This window comes from Eutrigla gurnardus, assembly GCF_963514095.1.
Source record: "Eutrigla gurnardus genome assembly, chromosome: 22".
Lineage (NCBI taxonomy): Eukaryota > Metazoa > Chordata > Actinopteri > Perciformes > Triglidae > Eutrigla > Eutrigla gurnardus.
Genome location: NC_139933.1, coordinates 8,725,370 through 8,750,068, shown reverse-complemented (window position 1 = coordinate 8,750,068; position 24,699 = coordinate 8,725,370). Strand labels below are relative to the sequence as shown.

The window sequence follows — 24,699 nt, the reverse complement described above, 5'->3', positions numbered from 1 at the left end:
CTTGATTGTGTCTGTTTAACCGAAACCACAAATACAGCTTTTGATATATTAAGACTGCCGGGTGAGAAACATGTTTGGATTGAAGCACTTTACACAAATCAGCGACAAGCATTCTCCCAGCTTGATTTTGGCTCTTGAATAATTTGGCATTGCGGCAGCCACAAATTACAAAAAAATCATCTATGTATGAAGTGGTGGACTGCGTTTAAATGTTAATCAAGAGTTCTAAACTTTAAAGATTTTTCTCGCCTGTCCTCAAAGTGAACTCTTTTAATTCACGCGGTAAACTTAATAGTCCAGTACACATCTGGTTATTAATTGATAGCTGACTGGGACGCTGTGCGGAAAAAAGTTTCAGCCACAATCATTTCCAAAACGTCCGTGGCTGTGGAACAATGTGCATAGCTAATGCTGCCTCTGGTCTTCGCCGGCATTAACGTTTGCATTGGACTGATGTTGTAGAAAAGTTGATATGAATAAATGAATTATGACAGTTTTGTTGGCTATTAGCGTGCTGATTTTTTTTAATTAGGATTAACTGAAAGCTGGAAAAATTCAAATATGATTTTGGGAACATAATCACCAGGCTGCTGTAATTATTCACTGGTAAAGGTCTAAAACGGCAAGGCAGCTGCTTATCTCCACTCCCCCCCTCCAAAAAAAAAAATGTACAGCCTCCTGATGTTAAATGAGTAAGACTGGCTGCGAGAGTAATTCAGCAAATATTTTAACTTCTTCTCTGTTTGTGACTTTTTTTTGGACACAGTAGAGTCAGAAAACCCAGGGAGACGATGAGATTAAACACTTGTCTCCACCGAACCAGCAGGATTCCACCACACACTGAAAAACCCCATGCTTCCTGATTTGATGTGAGAATATTGATTAGTCTATAATTTCCCCCGTCGTCCAATCATGACAATGGAATCTCGGTGATCAAATTACACAATAGCTCAAATGACAACAATGATTGAGTGCTGGCCGTGTGATGATTGGACATCGACTCGGACGGTGTTATTTCCATCGCATTTTGCTGGCAAAGCATATCGGTAATATGCTTGAGAACAGGCGGAGGACAGCCAGCTGTGCTGGTCAGTTTATTGAGAAGTTATCAAAATTGGAAATGATAGTTCAAAATGATGGATTTGTCCATTTCCCACCACTGACATGTGCACAACAAACTCTATGGTACATAGAGAGGAAGTGTTGATTCATAAACGTTAGCCACACGATGGATTCAAGTTAATATTCCATGTCCCGCCATTAATGAACAAATACCTGCAAAACTACTTTTCCCATCAGCGTGAGATGTACTTTGCATTAAGTGCTAATTAGCAAAAGTCAGCATGCAAAAAAAACAAACTAAAGCAAATTGGTGAAGATGGTAAAGATTATATCTATTAAACATCAGCATATTAGCATTTAGCTCAAAACAGCACTGCACAGCCTCACACTGTTATTCTAATTCAAGAGCAGGCAATATGTTTTTATTATGGTTATCTCATATATGTGTGGAATGTATTCGATAATTTATGTGATGTCTACAGTGTTGAACAGTGCGTTCAAGCGTGTAAATCAATCTGCACATACTGATACCTGGTGACGAACCCTATGGTATTCAGGCAGCAGTATTGACGGGACATATTGACATGCCTTCATGGAGGCATTTCTCCCAATGGCTCAAAAAAACATGGCCCACTTTCCTCAGGTCAATAGCTGAAAGCATCTGAACATCGTCCATCACAGTCTAGTTCTCCTCTGCCTCCTCGGAGAACCGGCTGAACATATGATTGACTGTCAGCTGCCCTCCGTGAAGCACCTGCACGACACTGTGGAGACTAAGAAGCCAGAACGGAGTTGGCACCCGTCTCCCCGCAGCCACGCACGAAAACCTTTCGGGAAAACTTTCCTCTGCGTCACAGCAGCGGCCCCATTAAAACAGAAACAAGTTGTCACCAGACATCTAAAACTCCCTCCGCCTGAACACACACACCGCCTCTCAGTTCCCCATTATCTCTGCAGCCATAGCCGCCTCTTATAGCTGTATGTCATCACAACACAACGCTGTTTGTCCAACGCACACAGCAATGTAGGCAGACTTTAAATAAATATGTGGAGCCTTAGGCACAACCTGCTCTCACAACAGTTACAACCCTGTTACCCAGAGTGGCTTCCAATGCCGCTAAGCGTCAAATCAAGAGGAAGGCAGATATTAATCAATTAGTGATTTAGCAACAATCTACGAGGTGATGAGGGAAATGCATTTTCGCGAAATGACTTCCACGAGTTGAGTGTCGTTTACCTGTCAAAGGAGCTGCACCCCGTATAATGAAAGCAAATGAAGCTTTTCTGTAAACATCCCAGATAGGGCCATTAGAACACGCTCCGTACCCACAAGCCTTCCGAAGGATTTGAATTGGCAGCGTTTGATGCCGACTGCTGTGATCACAAGGCGCAGCCTCATTCCAGATCCCACGTAACGGGAAGTTGTTCCGTTTTGTTGAATCTTCAACGTGAAAGGATGCGGCCCGACCAATTTTTGACTCCGAACATTAGAATTCTGGTCAGAGGAGTTCCCCTTTTCCCTATCAGTGTGCAAGAAGTCAAATCTTGCTGAGCACACATTTAATCACTTTGCACAATTTACCGCACACGCCGTGTAAACAAAGATATCTCTGTTTCCCAGTCATTTTGAAAGACAGTCATTTTCATTTCATTAATCCAATAAAACCAATAATCTTCTGATGAAATGTCAGATTCGGACTAAGTATATGTGCACAGGCAAAGCTTATGGCGTTGGCAATGTATCCAATATACATATTTAACATATTATATTCACCATAAATCTTTCTATTCTAAAAATCCGTTTATTATTAGAGAGGTCTATATTTTCTACCATATTCGCGGGATGATTACACTTCTCCCTTGGCTGCCTCTCCTATCTGGTTACAGTGATCGATATGAAAGAGGAAATAGGAAGGATGTCACATTGTCACCTGAAGCGTTTCCCTTTAGACAGCGCTCTGCTGAGAATAGGTGGGGCTGCTGTCGACGTGCCCGGTGCCGCACTGCTGCCCTTAACAGACGATCCGTGAGAACTGCAGCTCTACAAAAAAAAAAGAAAAAGAAGAAGAAGAAGAAGTGAATACGGTGAAACCCGGTCATCGTAGCTTCAGGCTGCATCTTCGTTATTATCGTCGTTCGACGAGAAAAGACCCAGAAATGCAGTTTCTTTATTATAGCCGGGCTTTGGTTGATTTATTACAACGATCGAAATCAAAAACAAGACAAGCAGTGTAAGTGATTATGCGAGGCAACACAGGAAATGAGCTCATAATGCTGGGGACGCTGCATGTGGTTTCAGCAGAGAGTCCCCCACCCAGGTTTAAGTCCCCAGTCAGGTTGAGAAGGTTCTCTCCCGGATGTGACCCCCCCTTTAGTCAGGCGGAGTGTCTTTAATTACACTTCACATTTTAAACTGCAGATTAGGGAAGGGACACATTGTGAATAAACTCCGCCATGGCCCTCATAGCACTCCCGCTGCACTAAAGAATTAATCCAACACAAGATTACATTAATGGTTTCCTAAAGAATCCCCCCCTCCACCTCCTAAATTCTTCCCCCGTTATTCTTATCAGAATTAACACCATTATCTTACAACAGGGCCGAGACAGAGCTCTGGCACCGGGGCCACGGCAGCCCCGAGAACCCCCCTGTGAGACAGTCACCAGATAATTCTGTTATTCCAGTTCCAGTGCTTCCTGCGCCGCCCTTCTCTCTCTTTCTGATTTAACGCCATTAAAGCAATTGCATGTGACTTAGAGCCGGGGTTCAGGGTGCTCACGCCTGATAAGCCTCTTTTTCCTCCCTTACACCCCTGACTCCCAGAGGGAGCTGTTACCGCCGCTCACCAGTTGTGCAAGAAAAGAGCCCAGTTTTTTGGCCACCCTCCCGTATACCCTGCAGGACGAGAGCGCCTCACTTTCTGGAACAATTACCGAAGCAAACTTTTTCCCCGGAGGATGATATCTATGTCAGGGGATAAAATAAATAGCCAGTGGCAGACAATGGCAGACCTGCATGCTGTAACCAATTTCACTTTTCCCCTCCTATCTCACTTTTTTACCTTGTTTTACGCCACTTGTGAAGGGCTTGGATAAACACAATGCAACGTGGATTTATTTCAAGGGGGAACAAAAAAAAAAAAAATACAGGAGCCCGAAAAAATATATCAATATGTTGACTATCAACAACCTAACAAGGAGCAAAGGAAAAACCTATGCATTCAGAGCAGCATTAATCCTCCTCGGATTACCATCAAATCACAGGTCCTGAACTGTGCATAATGGGATATTTGACCATTCTTCATGAAGGACGTTCCCTGGGCTACGAGCCGCCGCCACCGCCGCCGCATGTAGCTCACCGTTCAAACTGAGCAATGTGTCTACGTGACCACCATCCACCGCAAACACAATTTGGGCCCCTACGAGACTAAAATGTTAATCACCTGTTCTAGAATTATGCACCGACATGCACATTAGCATTGAGTAGTAGCCGTTGACAGCGTTATTAATTTTCAAGCTGCGCTGGCCCGTCCTTTTTATTAATCACCTACTACCTACAGAAGCCTCTGTGACAACACTTACTGGCTAATATTCGTCCCTCATGCTGGCAGCCTGCTTAATTATCTGATGGCACTGTACCTTCTGTTTTTTTTATTTTGTTTAAGCTCAATTATGATAAAAAACAATTGATAACATCAAACAACATATTTTCGAGCACGCGAAACCTCAGCTCGTCGGATCTATTTGAAACTTCAACTTAATTTAGAAATACTTGAAATAAGAGCAGGGAGCCAGTTCCCGTACCTGTCCAAATCCCGTTTATTGAAATTTTGTCAAGAGTCTTGCGGAAAGAAGACACTGTGTCTGTGAGAGAGGACTGTAACAGAACACAGCCTTGTGGCTTTTATTCAAATATTTTCCTGTGGATTTTTCATACACAAGGCTCAGTACGGTGGCCCCTTGCTATTCTCCACGGCCATGAAGTATTCATGCAGCCTTGCATCATTCCTGAGGGTGAACCGGCCTCTTCTTCCGAGTCAAGCTAGTTAGTTACTTCCAGCTTCTGGCTGCAGGGAATTGAGTTTTTCGGGGGGCCTTGTCTTCGCAGCCTGTGTGCCCCTATTCCTTCATGTCGGTGCATGTCTGTTATCGGTGCATTATGTCTCATGGGTGCATCACATATCTCTCTTTTATTTATATACATTTTTGACACACTCTTATAGCCAGAGGGTCCAACTCGTAGAAGAGCATATAACTATTAAATTACACTTCTATTTCCCTTTTGGTTTACAACTTTCCAATATGACTCTTATATAACGCTGCAAATTGACAGTCGAGCAGCAGGAGCGTGTGCAATTCACGCGACTATTCAAATTAATAATAGCAGATGGAGGGGACCATATGCACAGGAATGTTTCCAGATGTGTAAACGTGTATAAGTATTTGCCAGGACAGATGGAGGACACACATAAATATGTACGAACGCTGCGTGAGCGCAAAGAAGTCGGACATCGTAGTTCAAGGCTGTAAAGTGTATTCAGGTAGCGCAGGTCTATTTTAAAAAAGAGGCCCATCCATTGCATTGCTGCAGAAAGCATTGTGTAACAATGATGTCAGTGTTTACTGTATAAGTCTTTGCATTGCTGCTCGGCGCACCCTGAGGGAGAACGTCTCGTCCTATCACGCCCGAGTTCAACCAGTTGACGTGTTTTTGGAGGAGGTTAAAGATATTCCTGTGGCGCGCCGGTTTATCATATGGAAGATCCATTCTCATCCTCCCCGTCTGCACCTGCCTCGACAGAGCCAGCCTGTTGTTCACAGCTCGCTGCGCTCATCCTCCACCTCACAGCCTCAAGAACGCACACAGAAGAAAACCACTGATGCCGAGGAGTTACGCAGAGAATGCTCTGAGCCTCTTTGAGAACATTCTGCTCTGTTTTTTTTTATTCCCCCCTTCTTTTTCCATTTTGTAATTCTTACTTATCCTCGAAATAAAAACCCAGAGGACTTGTAGGACTGTGCCACCCACGGCACATGTCCTCTCCCTAGCCTGGTTGCAAGCTGAGGGAGTGGGTGGAGTGGAAGCAGTGGTCCGGGGTTGCTATGTCAAATCTGTGGAAAAATAGGCTTCAGTTGTTAATCTTTCCTCGGTCCATTCAGCTCAGGCCCCCTGCTGGGCGTCTACAGCCAGTGATCTTTAACGTGCCACCTTAAGCTTCCTTCACACTGTTCTCTTCTAGCTTGTGTTTCTGTGTTATTGCTGTCCTTTATTTTTGTCTTCCTCCCTGCGTCCAGCTTTCATTTTGTTGGGAGTGCTGGATTCAGGCCATCGCTGCATGCTGAGCCCCATTGCATTCCTGTCACCACATTCTCATAGTCATGTTGTTAATACAATAGCCTGCCGTTGTGCTATGGGACGACATTAAATTGGGCACCGATGTGCTGAGACTGGTTCGGTGTCGGCGGAAGGTTTTCGCGTGGAATGATTTATGAATTTGCCTTTGCAGTAGTGGAATCATGTGCTGCGTTGGGTCTTATTATTATTTTTATTTGACTGGAGCACAGCATCTTAATAGCGACGATATTTTTTATCAGATGTTCTGAGCTGTCAGCCGCTCAAAGCCCATCATTTTGACTGCAGTTCAGGTGGGTGGGGCTAGCTGGAGGGGTGTTTGTTTCAGCGGGTGACAACACACCGTTGCATTATTAAAGGGCTTCAGCACAGGCTGCATTTGGGAACGCAGAAACGACAGAACAAGGCTGATCTTAAATGGGGAATTTCTGGCAGCGACAAATATAACGGCGTCTAAAACAAACGTGACGGTTTTCAAACACACCGCCCTCATTTTTTCTTCTTTTTTTTTCGGTGTTGCATCCAGGAAAGGCCTTTACACATGCATATTTGAGTGAGAGTCATGCAAATTGCAGAAGATATGAAGTATTTATTTATGTTCTTGCAATTTGCGAGGGTCAGTGACACCTGGAGATTACTCTGTCTACAAAAAGCCGGCGCACAGCAGCATATGAAAGGAGATCAGCGATGCGTATGACTTCCCCCGAACAACAACAAAAAATGTGCACACAATATGTAACCATTTGACACCAAACAAACAGGGTGCATTCGGGAAAGTGCTCATGTATTGTGGCAGTTCCACTCTTTTGATGAGACCTTTACAGGTGTACGTTAGCAGGCAATTACCTTGGGATTCTGTGGAGATCAGACTCATCAGTGTCATCTACATCCTCCACCTGTGCCGGCGTGAATGTCTGGGTCACTTCCCTCGCCTTCATTTCTTTGCCACTGCAGGCTGTCTTTCCACTAAGCTACTTTTTCTTTAATGATGCCACTTTTACTTAAACCGGGAGTTCATACTTTCAGAGTTTTCAATGCCTGAAAAAGTTGCCCAAATAAGACGTCCGTCCTCGTACTGTGCTTCTTCACTATCAATAATTGAATCATTCTTTTTTTGTTCATTTTCTGGGCTAAGGGTTAAAAATGTTCTCCCTCTGCAAAAAAAAGTTACAACAGTAGAAGGAAGTACCATTTGCAAAACTCCAAAAAGTTTCAACACAGCAAATGAATGTGCCCAAAATACAGTATGAGAGTTCTCAGGCGTAAAATGCCACAACGAGAGTGTCATTTAACATTATTTGTCTACTGTACACTATTGTTGCTGCGCTTGCATGGTGAAATTCAGGATCCGTGACGCGCCACAGATCACAATTTCCAATCTGCAGTTTGTCACAGGGATCTGTCATTGAGAATGTGACAAGCAGATTTTTCCCCCGTATAACGCATGATGCATTTCTTTGAAACTCTAAATCCCCCACTGTCTCTCAACCCGTCAGATACGAGTGTGAACAAAAGGCTTCAGCCAGTAGAGAGATTACCAAGGCACACATTGTACATCATCCTGTCGCGGACTCAGAACTCTTGTTGTGAAAAACGGTGTTTTTTAAGAGAAATGCAATACATTTAAGAATGGAAATCATCATAGCGACGGTAACGACTGAAGGGAAAGAAATACATTATAGGAAAACACTCACCTTTTGGAGTTGAAGGCTGTATTGGGGCCTGGGAGTCGATTTGGACATGAGGCCCGAGGCGTTCACGCTGCAGTCCCTCAGGCTGCGGCTATCAGAGAAATGAGCCTGGAGTTTTTCCCTGTGTCTTCTGTGGACGACGCAGAGAGAAAGACACAACAACAGATGTTTATTTGAACAATGTAAGGCTTTAATTAAAAAGATGACCATGGTGGTGCGCTTCAGTATTAGCTATTTCCTGTCTTCTCCGATGTTTTTATTTAAGTCATTGATTTGTACGACCCACCTGGCCCCACCATGTGTGGAACGGATATAGAATATTACTTAGTTTTACGAAATCTAAAATTGAGAAGGACTTTTGATTTGCCCCAAGGTGACGCTGCCGAGATCTGACATCTGTGAAATGTCGTTCAGGTGCGAGCGCCTTGAAAGGTTAAAGAGCATCAGTCAATATGCAACTCACATATGGATATTCTTTGACTCTCCCGAGCTGTAACTGAAGGTTTGATGGTGGTGAAAAGCGCTCCGACCGGTTACAAAAATAGCATCAGGAGAGAGAAGATGTCTTGCACAAGTGGAAATTTAATTAAGGCAATGTACCGTGAAACGTCCATTACATGCCTTTGTGATAATATTCTTGGAAAGACAAAGATTTTCCAGAAATACCTTCAGAGAGATTCCAAAGACTACAAAGAACATTTCTGGTTGGACGTTTTAATGGAGGGATAATGTGCGTGTATGTGTAATCGAAAAAAAGCTGTGAAGTGAACATGTCACATCGATGGTTAATTTATCCGCACGCATCTGGTGACTTAAACAGACTTTCCTGCTTCAGAAATACATTTTTTTGTCACCTGCACAATTTAATTGCACCAAATTGATTCCAAACCAAACAAAAATGGGCTACAAAAAGTAAAATGGCATCTTTTAGTTTTGTTAAATATAAAATATGACAGCGTACTTTCATTTTGGATTAAACTTTGATTGGATTAAAAATGAATTGATGCTTAAGACTTTTAGATTAAATGTTAATTCATCATTAAATGTTCATTTTTTAAATACAAGGCTGCTAAACTCTGTGAGTCTGACATGGTGTCACAGCCGCCGCCTGCCTCACGTGTTAAATGAGTTTAACCCTCCTTTAGTGCGATTTGTGTGCCGGATGAGATGTGCAGCTCCCTCCTGCGGAGACTTGGCTCGTCTCGGACTGTCTGAGAAGGGATGGCGTTTGGCGCGGCCCCTGGCCACAGCTCTCCGATCCAGAGGGTGCAATTTAGGGACCGGAGCTTCAAATCCTTGGACGGCTCGACGGTCCCGGCAGCTGAGGTTCACTCAGCCTGAATGCCTCTCTGCTGTCATTGTTTCAGAGCTATTGTTAATTGTGAGATTTACTCTGTGATTAGTTATCGAGGCACTCGTTAGCTACCTGGGGAGCGGGCCAGGCTTAGGTTTAATCACTGATTTAATTACATATATATATATATATATATATATATATATATATATATATATATTTAGAGACACTCGGTGCGAGTTGTTTTGTTTTGCATCCAACCAGAACGGGCTGGTAGCAAGGTTTCATTTTAACAGTCCTCTTTGTGTTAAACTATTCTTATTTCTTTGATTTGAACAGCACCCACAAGCCCCTTTCCTTTGTAGTTTGTCTCACATTTTCATTGTTCTTTCATCTAAGCTCTGTGTAAATAAAATAACTTTATTTTTAGGGGTTTTTATGTTGCTTCCTTGTCCCTTTAGGAGCTGGATAGTAACATATGGCAGGAAGTTAAAAGAAGCCAATGAGTAAAGTGGTTAAACTGTGACTACCTCACGGTTTGGTTACCACCTACTTAAGTCAGCGCTAATATAAATACTCATCAGCTCATTATATAAGCAGACTAAAGCATGATGTACGATATGGCGGAGTACTTATTCCTTACTAAAATGATTTCCGAGTCAAATCCACGATAAGCAGCGACTGATGGTGGATATTTGGCAGGCACGGGCACTACGGGGCAACCCTTCCTTATCCAGCCTAATTACAAAATTTTAGAACCACACATAATTAACTAGGCTTTGATTCCCATTTCTAAGGCTGTTTAAAGATGTATAAGTAACTCTCTTATCTCTCACTCCGCTGTAGTCTTCAAACACTATCAAGAATGCAACACTGGCTAATCTTCTCTGTGAAGTACTGATACAAGTGAAATTTCAGGTCTTTACTGAAGAGCAGAATACACTTAAATGTGTTGCAGAGGGGGGGGAAGCTACACTGTCAGAGAGAATTTGGGGGAGAAGAAGATCCAATTTAACAAGGAGCCTGGGTTTGGATAATTTCCGGTACATTTATTCTGCCGTTGAGTCAGGTCTCCGGTCATGCTGACCGATACACACTGCAGTTAGAGTTCTCAGAGCGCCGCCAGAGGAAAAAAAAAAAGCCATTTTTGTTTATCAAGACCAATTCAATCACCACAAACTACATTAACTCCCTCTTTAACCTCCACCATTACTTTTATTTTGTCTACAATGGTTTTCTTTTGTCTTCGCCGCAGTGAGTAACTGCTCTCATGCTGCCTGGTATCCGGTAGCCGACGCGGACACACATGCATTTCGCTCTCATTTCTTTTGTCTTGCCTTTATCTTTTTTGCTTTTTGTGTGAAGCGTTTTTCGACGCAGCTGCCCGCTAAAACAACTTTATAAATAAATCTTACATGAGTATACGTCCCAAATGCATCCTACACAATTTAGATCCGAAAGCCCTGATAAAACCTCCTCTAGCTGACTCACACTTAGAATTTCATTGGGCTCCATGCCATGATAGTAAAGTGCTCTTTCTGCACAGCCGGGGGCATACTCTACTAATGTGGCGCTGGCTGGCATCACTCACTTGTTGCGGCGGTAGAGAGCCATACACGCCACTCCGAGAAGACAGATCCCCGAGGCGATGCTGAAGATGGACAGCACCTGCCTCTGGTAAGTGTCACCGCTCTCTGCGGAGGAGAGAATACAGTTCAGGCCATTGCATTTTCTACTTTGACACAGAGGATATGGGCTGTGGCTGCGATCGAGCAGGAAGGAAGAAGTGTATCACGAATTGAGCTCACACAAAACGGCGGACGGACGTGTACACACACACACACACACGCGGGGCCACACACGAGCATCCACCCACAGCGTTGCATTAGCATAAAGCAACCGATGCTGCTGTCAGTAAATGTCAGTGTTTGAGCATGGGATAGGGACATGGCAGACACAGGCAGGGCTCGGTGACATGTGCTAACTGAAGTGTGATAATCATTTCGCTCAGACAAACCCAGCAGGCAACACGACGGACTGTCTGCACAGCAGGGGCCCCGTGCTCGTGCGCGGGCGTGCTTGTACTGTATGTGCGTGTATTTTTGTGAGACTGATGGCGACAGGGAATTAGCAGCAAATGAATGCTCCCCGAGCTTCTTGTCAGACCCCTGCACATCAGCAGAAGAGGCTTAAGGTCACAAGCAGCTGGGACAAGTAGCAGTTGATCCCGGCGGATATCTGTCCCGACTGAGCAGCTGGATTGTGACGCTGTACTACGTCGCAGGGTGCAAGGGGTCGGAGGAGGGATGTGCTTGCTGGCTTAGCGGAAAACAAATCGTCTAGTGATCAAAATGAGCACAAAGTATGCGACCAATCGACTGGGGAGAGCCGACACTCACGACCTTGAACACAGCCTCCTGTGACGCTACTCGATCAGTCAAAAACAATAAATCCCCCCTTCCGTGTCTCATCACACCACCTTGACAAGTGCAGAAAACATCAACACAGCCCGTCCATGACCTTTGAGGCCTCGTCTGTGGCTTCGGATGCTGTCAGAGAACTGTCCTGGGAGGTCTCCTTCATCCGCGCTTGTCTGCCCTGGTTTATCAACTTCCTCCAACTCCTTGTTTTAAGGGTACGGTTGGAGAGCTGCTTGTGTTCAAAGCCTTACACTGGAGTGCAACCAAGCAGTCTGCTTGACCCCCCCCTTCATTTTCTCCCTCTGCATTACATCAGTGCTGCATCAACACATTTAAGTGGTGGCTTTTTTAATATTACAATACAGATGGCATCACATCCTGGAGTTAGAATATGTGGAGATGTACTGTCTATTCAGCCCACTCACCTCCTGTGAAAAGGAGGAAGGATGAGGTTGGAATCAAAATAGAGCCTGTCGAAGGAAAAATGCTGTAGGGGTGGTCAGCCGTGACACGCTGTTGCTTATTTAACGCTGGCAAGCCGACTGGATCATTTGGCCATATTGAAAGTATTATGTTGCAAATTTTAGTTGTGTTTTCCGGCATGTTATTATCTTGAAAACAGCAATTTGGAGTGTGACTAACTAGTTTATATTGTGCATTATTGTCTGACTGGTCCTCAATTTGTGATACTGACACAAAATTCTGCTGCAATTTATTACACTGAAATGTCTTTATGCATATCTGACGACATATAAGGTGATATTCATAACTATAATACGCCAATGTTGCAACAAATGATCAGGGCTGTGATATATCTGTGCTATTATGCATTATACTTGTGTCAAATCATTGGACATTATAATATTATAATACGTCTTAATGGTGGATCTATCAACAAGTGATTCGCAGACACTTGACCCACCCTGCAATTTGTCAGAGGACGCTGCAGTGTGACTTCAAGCTGCAATTTACATATTAAGAACAGAAGTGTTCTTTGAACGTGTCACTTGTGTATGTGTGCCCCTGTAAACCCTCCGGCCTTTAACCGTCAGTGAAATGACGGTTCCATCTTAGGAACCTCTGCAATATATGGGAAATATCCTTCCCTGCTGCCACATCATCAGTGCTCAAGTGTGACACCACCTGAGACAAGCCTCTGCAGGGATTTTATTTATTAATTTTTTTTGGATAGAAGGCCTTTCCCAGATCTGAACATTAAAAACTATCTACAAAGGTCTGCTGAATGGCTGCACTCACTAACCATAAAAGGGCTTTAACGCCCGATGCCTGCAAGGCATTCTCGGAATTAGATGCAAGCGCATGCTGGGAAACGGAACTAACTGTACATCTGTAGCTACACTGGCTAAGCCATGTCATATTGACACGAGGACCACACAATACCATACGGACAGCTACAACCACACTACACATGACCAGAAAAACACCTAGATTAGGCGAAATACATCAGGGCAAACTAGTGGGAAGAAAATCCCAAAAACATATTTAGAGCACTCAATCCCCACTTCAAACAGAGCTTTGGTGTATTCTGACTGAATGTCTGAGACAGTCACATATTGGACTTATATAACAGCTATCAAATGATTCATTTCTAAAGCAGAAGTCATAATGGAACACAATGAAAAAGCAAGTGAGCATGCACGGGGCTTTTCAGAGCCCTCAGGAAAAAGGAAAAATAAAAAAAACGACCCGTGCTTCCGTCTGTCATCCGTCCAGCTATCAATCGATCAATCCTGTTCTCATTTCCTCTAATGCATCCGCCCACCTGCAGGAGCATTCCGGACTAATTTAGTCCCCAGATTAAAATCACTGGACTGGGGAATGTTGTGTGCAGCGGCAGGCTCCGGCATTCAGAGCGCCTTCTATTTCCTAGAGCGAGAGTGTGACGTGACGGCGGTGGATGAAGGCGCCGAGCTAATGGAAAACTTCACAGCACGCAATGTTGATTTTCATGTATGCACAAAAGGGAGCCAGAGAGGGAGGATTGAGAGAAAATTAAATTAAAAAAAAGATAAAAAAGTGTGTGTGCGGGGGGTAAAACTGTCTATTCCCTCCAGACAAAGAACAGTGTATCATTATTAACGAAATAGGGGCTCGATCATTTGCTTCTTTAAAGATGTTTCCCCCCTGGAAGGTTTAAAGATACCAACAGAGGTTTTCAAGTGTATTCCCATTGCAATTTGCTAGATCACTCCAAACACAGACGGTGGTCTTCCTCACCATATATATCACAGCCGACTCAGAAGTGGCTGCTAAGCCGCCTGCATGTTCATGTGGCATACAAGTGGACACCCATTCGTACGTGACGCCGCTGCACCGTGTCTTTCCTGCTCCATCGTCTCTAACGCCATTGTTCTTCATGCAGACAGCACACACACCTAATTTGCCACAACTGTGTTTCCATGGCGACTGGCCCCGCATTCATTTTCCAAGGTGAGTGGCCTTGTTGTGGTGGAATGGTGTGTTTTTTCTTGTATGTGGTGTAACATGTAAGGCACGCGGACAATTAGGGTGCCCCGCACACTCAATGAAAAGATGTCTTACCCATGAACTCAATCCCGAGTTCATCCGCTGCTCCGTTCAAGGCCAGGTAGCATGAGAACGATGGGAAGGGGGTAAACAGAGGCAGAGGGGGGGAGAAAGAGGGAGAGAAGAAAACAGTTACAACATGAAGGGCCTCTATCTGACTCACCTGTGGGGAGAGACACATGCTGCAACTAGACCGTAAAGTTGGCTTGACGGCTTTTTCTGACACGGCTCTCCCTTGTGCGGCGGGTAATGAGCGAGCCGGCCCCAGATGCTCGGGTACGCTTCGCCCGAGACTCGCTCTGAATTCACAGAGTAACCACAGTGGCTTTGAACGAAGGAAGAAAACAACAAAGATACGGAGGCTGAGAGGATTAGAGGACGGATCATGAAAATAGAGGTTAGGAAAATAACATATCATATAGCTTTACGTCAGCGACGTCGCGTTGCACGGGGCTTATGTATTGATTCGTGCCTGAGGCAGTGCAGTAATTGTTCTCCCCTGTCTCCAAGCATAGCTTTTTCAATATTCACACGCTGGTCACTTTGAGGCTGGACACACACGTTTGCATGCACGCACACCCGTAGGCGTACAGTACATTGCACTCTGGTCTGTATGTCTCTTGCACGCACACACACAGCTTTTCTCCATGCAGTTAAGTCTTCCCCCTCCCAATCCCAGTGCTGAGGAAACAGATAAAAAGGAGCACTCGTGTTCCTTCCATCCTGACAGTGGCCCTTTTTCATGTCACTGTAATGTAATCTCATTTAAATTAAAATGAAACCCTCACTAGTAATTGCTTTTCTGACAGAGGTGGTCTGAGTTTTAAATAGAATGTGGCTTGCCAAGCTCCTGACAGATTAAGTAGTGGGCACTCTCAACCCCCCAAAAAAAGGCTGACACACACAGAGAGAGAGAGAAAACATCTGTTCTAGGATGCATTTTGATAGTACCTTGGGAAAATATGTCATTGCTGTGTGAGTATGAGGGGGAAATAGAAACACCCCAGATATCTGGAATGGGTTTCACATAAAAGATGAACAATTGGATGAATGGATTTATAATAATTGCACAAGGTTATCTTATCGCTCTATTAAGGAATGTGATTTGAGGAAATTGCCCTTTTTTTTATGTGAATGATCAAATTTGAAATACAGATAGCAAACTTGGGACGTTTAGGGAAAGTTTCACGGAGCATTTAGACCCTTTGTATTAAACAGAAAGCCAAGTATTTACTCACTAGGACTGCCTGACAGACTCTTAATGAGGCGAGGGGATTTCCACGATTCCAGTAATAACAGGAGAGAGATGAGAAACAAAGCCTGAAAAAAGCAGGTCGGAAATCCCCAAATGAATCAATCCATTAAGAAATTAATTTGTGTTTAGATATGAAGTATAGTGTCATCGCATTTTTTTTTACTGAACTCAATGTCAGGTCATCATTTTCACATCATCTCTTGCAGCCTTGAGGATTGTTATATCCTCCTATTGATTTATAGTTTCAAACTAATGATGAAAACAGTCCATTCCAGAGACTGTGTGAGTACACATGGTCCACACTTTTGTTTGTGCTTACTGTCACTGCAGAACAAATACTTGGCAAGGCCAAAGAGGTGAATGCAGTATCACACTGATGTCGCCCGATCTGTATTATCCATTCCAGCCTTTCTCTGTGATCGCCCATGGCAACAGCCGACACTCCCCCCCCCCCTCTAAATCGTCCAGACTGTCACAGCCTGCGCAGATGATGTCATTACAACACTGATACACATCCCTTTGCTCTGGCATCGCCTCTTCTGGAGACATCCACCAATCATAACATGTGCAGGATCCCAATCCGTTGCACTGGCAACTCAAAGCTCCTCTGGGAATCACTTACGCCGTCTTGTGAGAGCCCAGCGCGAGCTCGGAGGATACCTGTGCATCATGTCAGATGCTGTTGGCCCGATTACGGGGAAGAAAATCTGGCGAGTGGGAGAGACAATGGCAGGAGTGAATCAAATCCTTAATCCCCTCCTTCGTTTGGGTGAGCGGGGAACCCGGGGAGCCAATGTGTCTGTGTGTGTTATTGAACTCAATATCCTGTGCAGCTACTTACTCCAGACTGAATATCTACTGGCGATAAATAGTTCAAATTAGAGGCTTGCCTTCCCCCTCTTTGTAAATCAGCTGGTTAAAACCAAAAGCCGGCTCACCTCCCTTCCCCTTCTCTTCAATCTTCCAGGAAACACTTAACCTCTGTTGTCTCAAAGGCCCAACTAAGCCATCATACCCCAAACTCTCTCACAGTTAAGGGAGGGACTCGTCCCGATTTTTTTTACCTGATGAAGGCTGAATTGCTCTTCCTACACTCCCATGTTTCCAATTAAAGCCTGCACTGCTCCCCTCCTGTGGTCCACAATCTAAGACCACAGCACCTTCTCCTCACCTCATTTCCAAAGCTGAGAGGCGATGATGATTTGTTACAGAGGGTCTTTTTCTCTCCCCAGTGTGTGATTTGTGTCTAACGATGAAGGTGTAGAATTAAATCAAAACTTAACTTTGAACCCAAACCTGCGTGTGAAAAAAACCCCCCACCATGCTCACCCACATACACAGAGACTCCTCCCACTTGTAGCTGCTGGTAGTGTGTGCATGTATGCGTGCATGTTATTTTATGATTTGGCTTTTGAAAGCAGGATAATCCTCAAAACCCTTGGTAATCTGGGAAAATTTGAGATGACTTTGTATCAACAGAGTTTAAAATAGGCTCCATTCCTCCTCTCAAATCTTCCAGGACACACTTATCTCTGATGGAAGCTGGCCGATCGTGGCTGAAGCACAAGACCAATTTGTTTTGTATCATCATTTTTCCCCCCCGATGTAAGATGTTGGGGATCAGTTCATGACACACAATTCCTACTGAAGTGTATACAGCGGGGGGTGGATGGGGATGATTCTAGGCCAAGAGCTGAACATAGAGCCTAATTTAATGATGCATACAGCAGATACTGTACCTACCTGTAGCAGCCAAGCAAGTTGTATATTTCTCTCTCTCAAAATATTCATGGAATATAGTGTGTACTGTTGGTAATAACTGTGACATGTGGAAATATGATTCCATTTATTTGAACACATTTTTATTCCCCCATAACTAAATAAATAAATGCACATAGGTAAATAATAAGTACATGCACATCGTTGTGCATGTTGAGCGTGCATGCGGTTGTCTTATTCTACACGTTGTGGGTTGCTATGGGAGTCCAGATGCCTAACTGTATGTGCACAAGCTACTAGATCTAACTTTGTTTTAAGGTACATAAGGTTGGGAATCACTGCTGTAAACTACAAATAACCTGAGCAGCAGCAAGAGTGCAAACATAGCTTTGGAGCGTAGGCCTTAATGCCGTTGTCTTGGAGATTCCTCCTCTTATTGTATTTTCCCACACGCTGATCACACTGTTTCATAGGCTTATCGTCAGCAACTGTAAAAGATGCATGTCCCTGTAACGCTGTCGTTTTTTAGCCATCTTTCTACATTTAATCCATTGGCAAAATCCATCCACTTTAATATTCTGCTTCCACCCTGCTATATTTTGAAATAGATTTATTTGCCCAAGATTTGAGTTGTGCTAAAAGTACTTCCAGTAAGCCCATATATCGCAGGGAATATAGTTTCTACATCTGTATATCATAACAAATGTATATACAGTGTTTTTCCTGCAGAGTCTTCAAAAATTCTGCATAAAACACATCAACCAAAGTCTTTTGTGAGTTGCCTTCTGGGGCCAATCGTCTTATACATTTTTAATAAACGCCACTGTATAAACGCGTTGTTATCTGCTGCATTTGTTTCTTCTGGCGTCCATCATTGTGCAAAACAATACGCTACAGCTCCAGAGCACCATAAAACCTCCTGAAGTGGACACACAGGGAAATAGATGTCTGACTGTAGAAGATAAAATAAATTCCACTGTGAAAACAGGCTGCCACGGGGGAGAAAGATACATGCTTTGTGACACTGGCTTGTGACCCCGTTAATGGACTCTCAGTGGGCCTTATGGCATCAAACAGGAGGCAATAGGAGTTAAGTTTCCTCTCTGACTCTTGGTGCAGAAGAGCCAAGTCACTCCGTGGAACAGTGTGAATTTGTTAAGCCGTGGTCTCCTGTGAAAGGCTCTGGGCCTCCAATTTCTCTTCCTCGTACCTCTGACTCCGGCGTGATTTTTTTTAACTACACGACACAGCTGTCACGGGGATTCAAAGACTCCCGGGGAATTGTTTTTCATGAAGAAATAGGAAACCGAAGACTTTCCTGCCTTTTAGCTCGACTAAAGGAAAAGCAAGATTAAAGACTGTAATAAAAGATACAGGAGGTTTTTTATGCCCACGGTTTAATTCTAATATCTTCATGGTAGTGCTGTTCCTATGTAGGCCAATAAAGAAACGCAGTCTCATGATACGCATTATGACTGTGTCTAGCAGTAACTAAATCATGATTTTTATTGCTCTAATGATTTCCAAACTCCGATTCAAATGGTTATCTCCACGTTACGACACTATTGATCAATGTATTATGAACGAAAATGGAAATATTGAGCCTCAAGCAGGGGATGCAGCGACTGAAACATCTTATGAATTATGTTTATGAATTAAATACTGTAACGCAGTACTAACTCTATACATTAGCATTCATTTAGTGTTATCTGGAACTCATATTAAGTTAGAGACTTAAAGCGTTATACATCACCAATGCACAAGCCAAAAGAAAATGAATAAGTGATACTTTTTTTGTGTGGATCATAAAATCATAAATTAAAAAATATAATTGTGTCCTTTGTGTTTTTAAAGTGTTGTTGGTTAGAGAGAGAGAAGGAGAGAGAGATGGGAAGTGACATGTGACAGCGGTTGCTACGGCAGCCTCTTTATAAAGTCTCAGCACAATCCTGTGCTGCAAGAGTTAATGTTGGGCCGATCTCCGCTTGATTTATATTTATCTTGTTTGATACAGTCAGAGAGTCGCTAACGGGCATGTACCACGTTTGAATTTGTCTTCATGTCGCACATCAATACACGATATTGTAAGATAAGGGGAAAAAAGGAAGCAGAGCGTACTTGGGTCTGATAAGATAGCATCGGTCTTGGGTACAAACTGGTCACAGCGTAGTCCGTGGTAGCCCTCCTTACACCTGCAGGAGAGAGAGAAAGAGAACAAGATTAGAAGGAAGACAAACCAAGCAAAAAGAGTACAGCATGAAGTATCAGCCGAAGACGTTCAGATAAGGGAAGTTGGGGAGAGGGAACCTGGAAAGACGACTTCGCGGACGTGAGAGAGAAGTGGAGCGCTCACAAGGACTGAGGTTGGCGGAGGGAGATACACAGAAGCTTGCGGAGAGGGGCGGGTTGAGAAGAAGGAGAAAGAAAAGGAGGGGAAGATAGTTGGGCAGGCCTAAGCGGCGTCTGCAGCCTCACTGATAGCACATGAGTGACAGGAATGCCAGGTCCCAGTGGAGGGAACCGGGTACTGCTGTGGAGAGTACTTGGCGGGATGCGGAAGACTCGAGATCTACAGTGGAAGGGAAGCTGCCATAGTTGGAACGCTCGCACAGACAACGTCCTGGCAGAGTCCAGATATTTGGCTTCATCATACACTGTTGACGCCTGCAGATCCCTCGGCAACTGTCATGAATATATCCGGCGATATTATGACATTTGAAGTTTGGCCGCGTGTGTTTTATGCTATTATACATGTATAATTCTTTATAATGATCTGGGATTTTTCTTAACCAATCCTGAGCCAATAACTTGATTAAATTAATAAAACAAACGACTTGAAAAACATACTGTCAGAATAAAACGTCCTTTTTCCCCCCACTTTTAAAGTTACACAACAAATCAGGTCAGGAATATAAAGTTTGGAGTTGTTCCTCTGCACTCAGCCTTAGTTTGGCACAATCCTCAATAGTTTTTGTCTCAAAGAGGACTTAGGCATTTTTTATTCCTATCTTCAGTAGTGGCCACACTGTGAGCACATTCAGTGGGATGATCCATCCCTCTGCTCTTTCACGGCTTAGGGGAGACAATTGGGGGATTTGCTTTGATGTGTCTGTTTCAACATAAACTTGTACTTGAGGGAGCGATATGTCAGAGTTGTCTCCGTTTCCCCCATCCCGTTGGTCGATGACATATTGTAGGTAAACTGCGGGGATTTGGCGCTCAAGCGTTATTTGTCAATATCTGTCAACGGCATCTCCGCCGGTGTCACCTATCTCACATGCGGTGTATATGGGATGAGTGACAGGCAGAAGTGGACCATTCGATTCCACTTAGCCCCGGCTCCGTCTGATAAACGCAAAGAGAAATGAAAAAACAACAATAACGCCGCCGGCGACTGAGCTATGTAAAACCAACCGAGCAGGCGGCGGAGATCAAAGGGTGTCTGTTGAGCCCGGGATGAGAGTGAGAACTGTTAGACTTGTCATCTTTCTTTGTTTTTACAGCTCAAGCTGCAGTTTCAGCTCCCATTTGTAGCGGCGTGCCCCGGCTCAATATGTGTTTCTCATACCGCACAATTGGAAAAAATGAATAGGATACAGTATATGGTCCTCGTATTTCACGGCGGCTCAAAGTTGAGAGTGATGACAAATTCACCTGCATTTTCACTGAGAGGCCATATTTTGCAGTTTGTGCCTGTTTGGGGATTTCACGGCTCCTGCCACGGTAGGTTGAGTGTCATGGAGATTAGGTGGGATTTTTTTTGGAACTTGTTTTTGGTACTAAAATGCAATTTCATCTCCGACCTGGATTCTCCATGAAGCTTTTAACCTGCATGTGCTGGATCTTTGATCACGTGGAGGAAGTGGAAATGATGGCGAATCCTTTTTAGCACATTTACAAATCCAGCAGACTCAGGGCAACATTAGCATTCATTTGGTGGAGTCTGATATTCACTCTAATTTTAGCTTCTTTCTTTTTCACACTCCACGAACCAAAAATATCTGGTTGTTTAACTGTTAAATGCTCCACTATGTTCACCAGCTAGTGTGTATTTGATGCTGTCGAGGTAATTGTGGGTTTTCAGTGCTTTTCTACCGAAAACAGACGTCTGCTGCTGCTGGAAAGAGTGGAGAGTGAACCAAAACAATAAAGTCGCGTGCCAGAAAACAAAAAATAATGAGTTAAAAGACGCAGTAATTCTGCGTACAGCCAATAGGAACGGTACAGTGGTTTTCTACAAACGATCCCATCACTTGTAGCCTTTAATTTCACTCTATATTAAAACGAAATTACTGATTATAACCTTCTTTGAAAGAGGCACAAACCATTTTAAATCATCTGCATGTCTAAAAGTGAATATGAAAAGGGTTTTTAAAATCTCAGCAGCGTTCATAGCGATCAGTACTGCTGTCAAGCTGTGGGGCGTGATCGTTGAAACAGTCATTTGGTGTTATGTGGCAGTAAACTCTCTAACTGCACCTTTAAATAGTGTGACTCATTACCGTTCAACCGACGTGTGAAAAATAAAAAAATCAAATTCATTTAATTTTCCAAAGTAATAAGCAAAATAAAAGCTCTCTAGTTATCCGCTCAGGCGAGCAAAGGAGGGGATAAAGAAGTTGATTCTGGCCCGTCATTGTCTCCCACAGACAGTCTTTCACACACAAACAAACACATGAATGAGATTATGTCGCTCTGTTGTCCAGAGCAGAGCCACTAATAGGACGGTGATACCAACCGATCATATGACATCTCGGCCCGACTATTATTCCTGGAGATGTTTCGGGATATGATACAGATATGATGATCAAACAAATTTGTTGTTGGCAAAATCATATGATGTTATTGTCATGTGCATCATAAAAATGTCCAGTCATTGTTCATAATACACTCCGTCTCCATCTTACAAGAAAAAAAACAAACAAACAGGCGAAAGCCAACATGATTTAGGGTGATCTGAAATAAACCGTCTCAGAAAAAAATAAGATTCTGAATAACCATTTAAAAAAAAGAAGAATCATCATTCATTACCATGGAGATACACCATTAAATCAGACCACACATTTCACAGTGAAATGGAATATGCAAAAGAACACGCCATGCGATGCGGAACGCGCCGATCCGAATGACTAATGCGAAAATATCAGATTAATTACCAAATTAAAACTGCTTTTGTATGGGAGTAATTAATACAAGGGCACAGTGCGATTTCAGAAAAGGAGAGAGGGATCCCGGGAGAAGCTGGAGTATGTGACGCGTATATTCATCTGACGTCCAATGTCAAGCTTGGAAAAATTGTCAAAATACGTATCACAGGAAACAGGGAACCTTGCTGCTCCCAGCCAGATAGAAGCTTTGGGCACGCCTTTGTTAAAAACTCTTTTATTTTTTGGTCAGAGTGCCAATGAGAGTCAAACAGCCAATTGTACACCGTAAAAATCCAGGGAGGAATCAAAGGCGACCACTCAGATTTCAAGGGTAACTCGTCCCTCCCCTGCCACTGCTTGGCTCTGCCCTACACCACCTTCTATCTCCGGGTGTGAGCCGAGACACCTTTTTAGTATTCCGCATCACGAACCCAAAGGCAGAATGTCTGCCTGACTATCTGTTTATGTCTGGGCTCCTTTTTTCCCTGTTTGTCTACGTCTCCATCCCTCCCCTCCAACCATCTTTGTAGCGCTGTGAAACAAGGTCTGCCATCCCTCGGCGAGATGCAAACACTGCTTTGTGAATGTGTTTGTGTGAAGCACGGCGTCGAACGGATGATAAACAATGTGAGATAATGACGCGCTTTGAGTGTGTGTTTCGGTGTGTGTCTACCAGTGGGGGAAATGAGGGAGGGGGCTTGTATTTATATGTTTGCGCTTCAGTGTGTTTCAAAAAGGGGGGGAATATCTGAAAGAGAACCCAGATGCGTGTGCGGGACACATGTGATCACGCTCTCCAGAGCTCTCCATCCCCCCCCTTCAACTGCTCCAGAGCTGTCTCTGACTACCCAGCTGCATTTTACACATGTTCAAGTCGTCACGGAGGAAACACACCTCTGAGTCTGGAGGATGACGGAGGGGTGGGGAGCGCTGCCTCCTAACTAATCACCGCCCTGCCTGTTAATTAGCGTGAGGAAAAATCGAGCTCGAGTGCAGGGGGGGGGGGGGGGGTTCAAGGAGGGGAGAAGGGATGGGAATGTGACTGTGCCAACCAAAACTTTCTCATTTAATCCCCAACGCCCATGCATATTAGCTGCCATATGTCCTATATTTAAAAATAAGACAAACTCCAGTACGTGATGGACTACATTATGGCTTGTAAGTTACTTTAGGGATGCAAAATATCTGATGGTTTTCCCTTAATTTTACCAGCATCTGTCGACAACCAGCTGCAAAGCTATGGGCAATTCTGCTCCATATATATAATAATGTGTTTGATGTGTTCGTGAACTTTCGAGGTGCTCTCAGGCAGAGTGTGTTACCTTTGGCCGGAGTCAGGCAAGCTGCTTCCACATGTATCAAATCTTTATGCTAAGCTAAGATAAGCTCCTGGCAGAAGCTTCATATTTACTGTACAGACGTTGGAGTGGTATCAATCTTCTCATCTAACTTTTGGCAAGAAAGCAGATAGGCCTATTTCCCAGAGGACTTATCCATTCTGGCTTCAAAGCTGAGGTTCAAAGTTTCTTCTTGACCTCAGAAATTCAGCTTTCCTTCAGTTGATTCACTTTTTTTTTACTATTACTATTCCAACGTGACTCTGAAATGCACAAATATTCCATTAAAACACACAATTAGGTGTGTGTATATGTAGCTTTATCCATCTTTTTTATGAAATCAATAAAAACAGCCAATTGTTGTATTTCATGGTGTCTATATTCTGAGCTGTAGTTGAAATCAATTCTTCTGAATGAAGGCGAATGGCTTTCTGAGGAGGCGTGTAGACATTTCCATCTACCATCAGGCGTGTTTGGCGTTCAACATTATGGTTATGGCACTTTTAAAAAGAGGCTACATCCGGTCACAGCCTCGCTCCCGAAACCAAAAGCCTTCTAACAGCATGTCGCCACATATCTGGCCCTCTGTGACTGGGCTTTATGACTAAAGCTGGACGCTGCACGGCATCGCCATCATCAGCTTGTCAGCTCCGTTGGCCAAAATGAAATGAATAACTTGTGACTCATGACTTAGAAATACTACTAAACCTAAGGAGACGAGGCCGTGCATGCTTTTTAAGCCACACATGATGGTTGGGAATAATCAGAAAGTATCAAATCATTTGGAATAGATCATGTCGGACAAAATCCATTTCCCCATAATTACCTGACTTCTTGGAAATGACTTTCTTCAGTCTCACTATCAAAGACAATCA

At 43.7% G+C, this 24,699-nt stretch overlaps 1 protein-coding gene across 1 annotated transcript in view; it reads right to left on the bottom strand.

The window, feature by feature from the left end:
- nrg3b (neuregulin 3b) overlaps window positions 1-24,699 on the bottom strand; it is a 158,911-nt gene that overhangs the window by 5,241 nt on the left and 128,971 nt on the right. The window contains exons 3-7 of the mRNA XM_084002049.1: window positions 19,459-19,532; window positions 14,382-14,408; window positions 10,991-11,093; window positions 8,109-8,235; window positions 2,994-3,103 (exon numbers count right to left, since the gene is read on the bottom strand). Coding sequence (XP_083858175.1) covers window positions 2,994-3,103; window positions 8,109-8,235; window positions 10,991-11,093; window positions 14,382-14,408; window positions 19,459-19,532 — 441 coding nt within the window. The remainder of the gene's footprint in view (window positions 1-2,993; window positions 3,104-8,108; window positions 8,236-10,990; window positions 11,094-14,381; window positions 14,409-19,458; window positions 19,533-24,699) is intronic.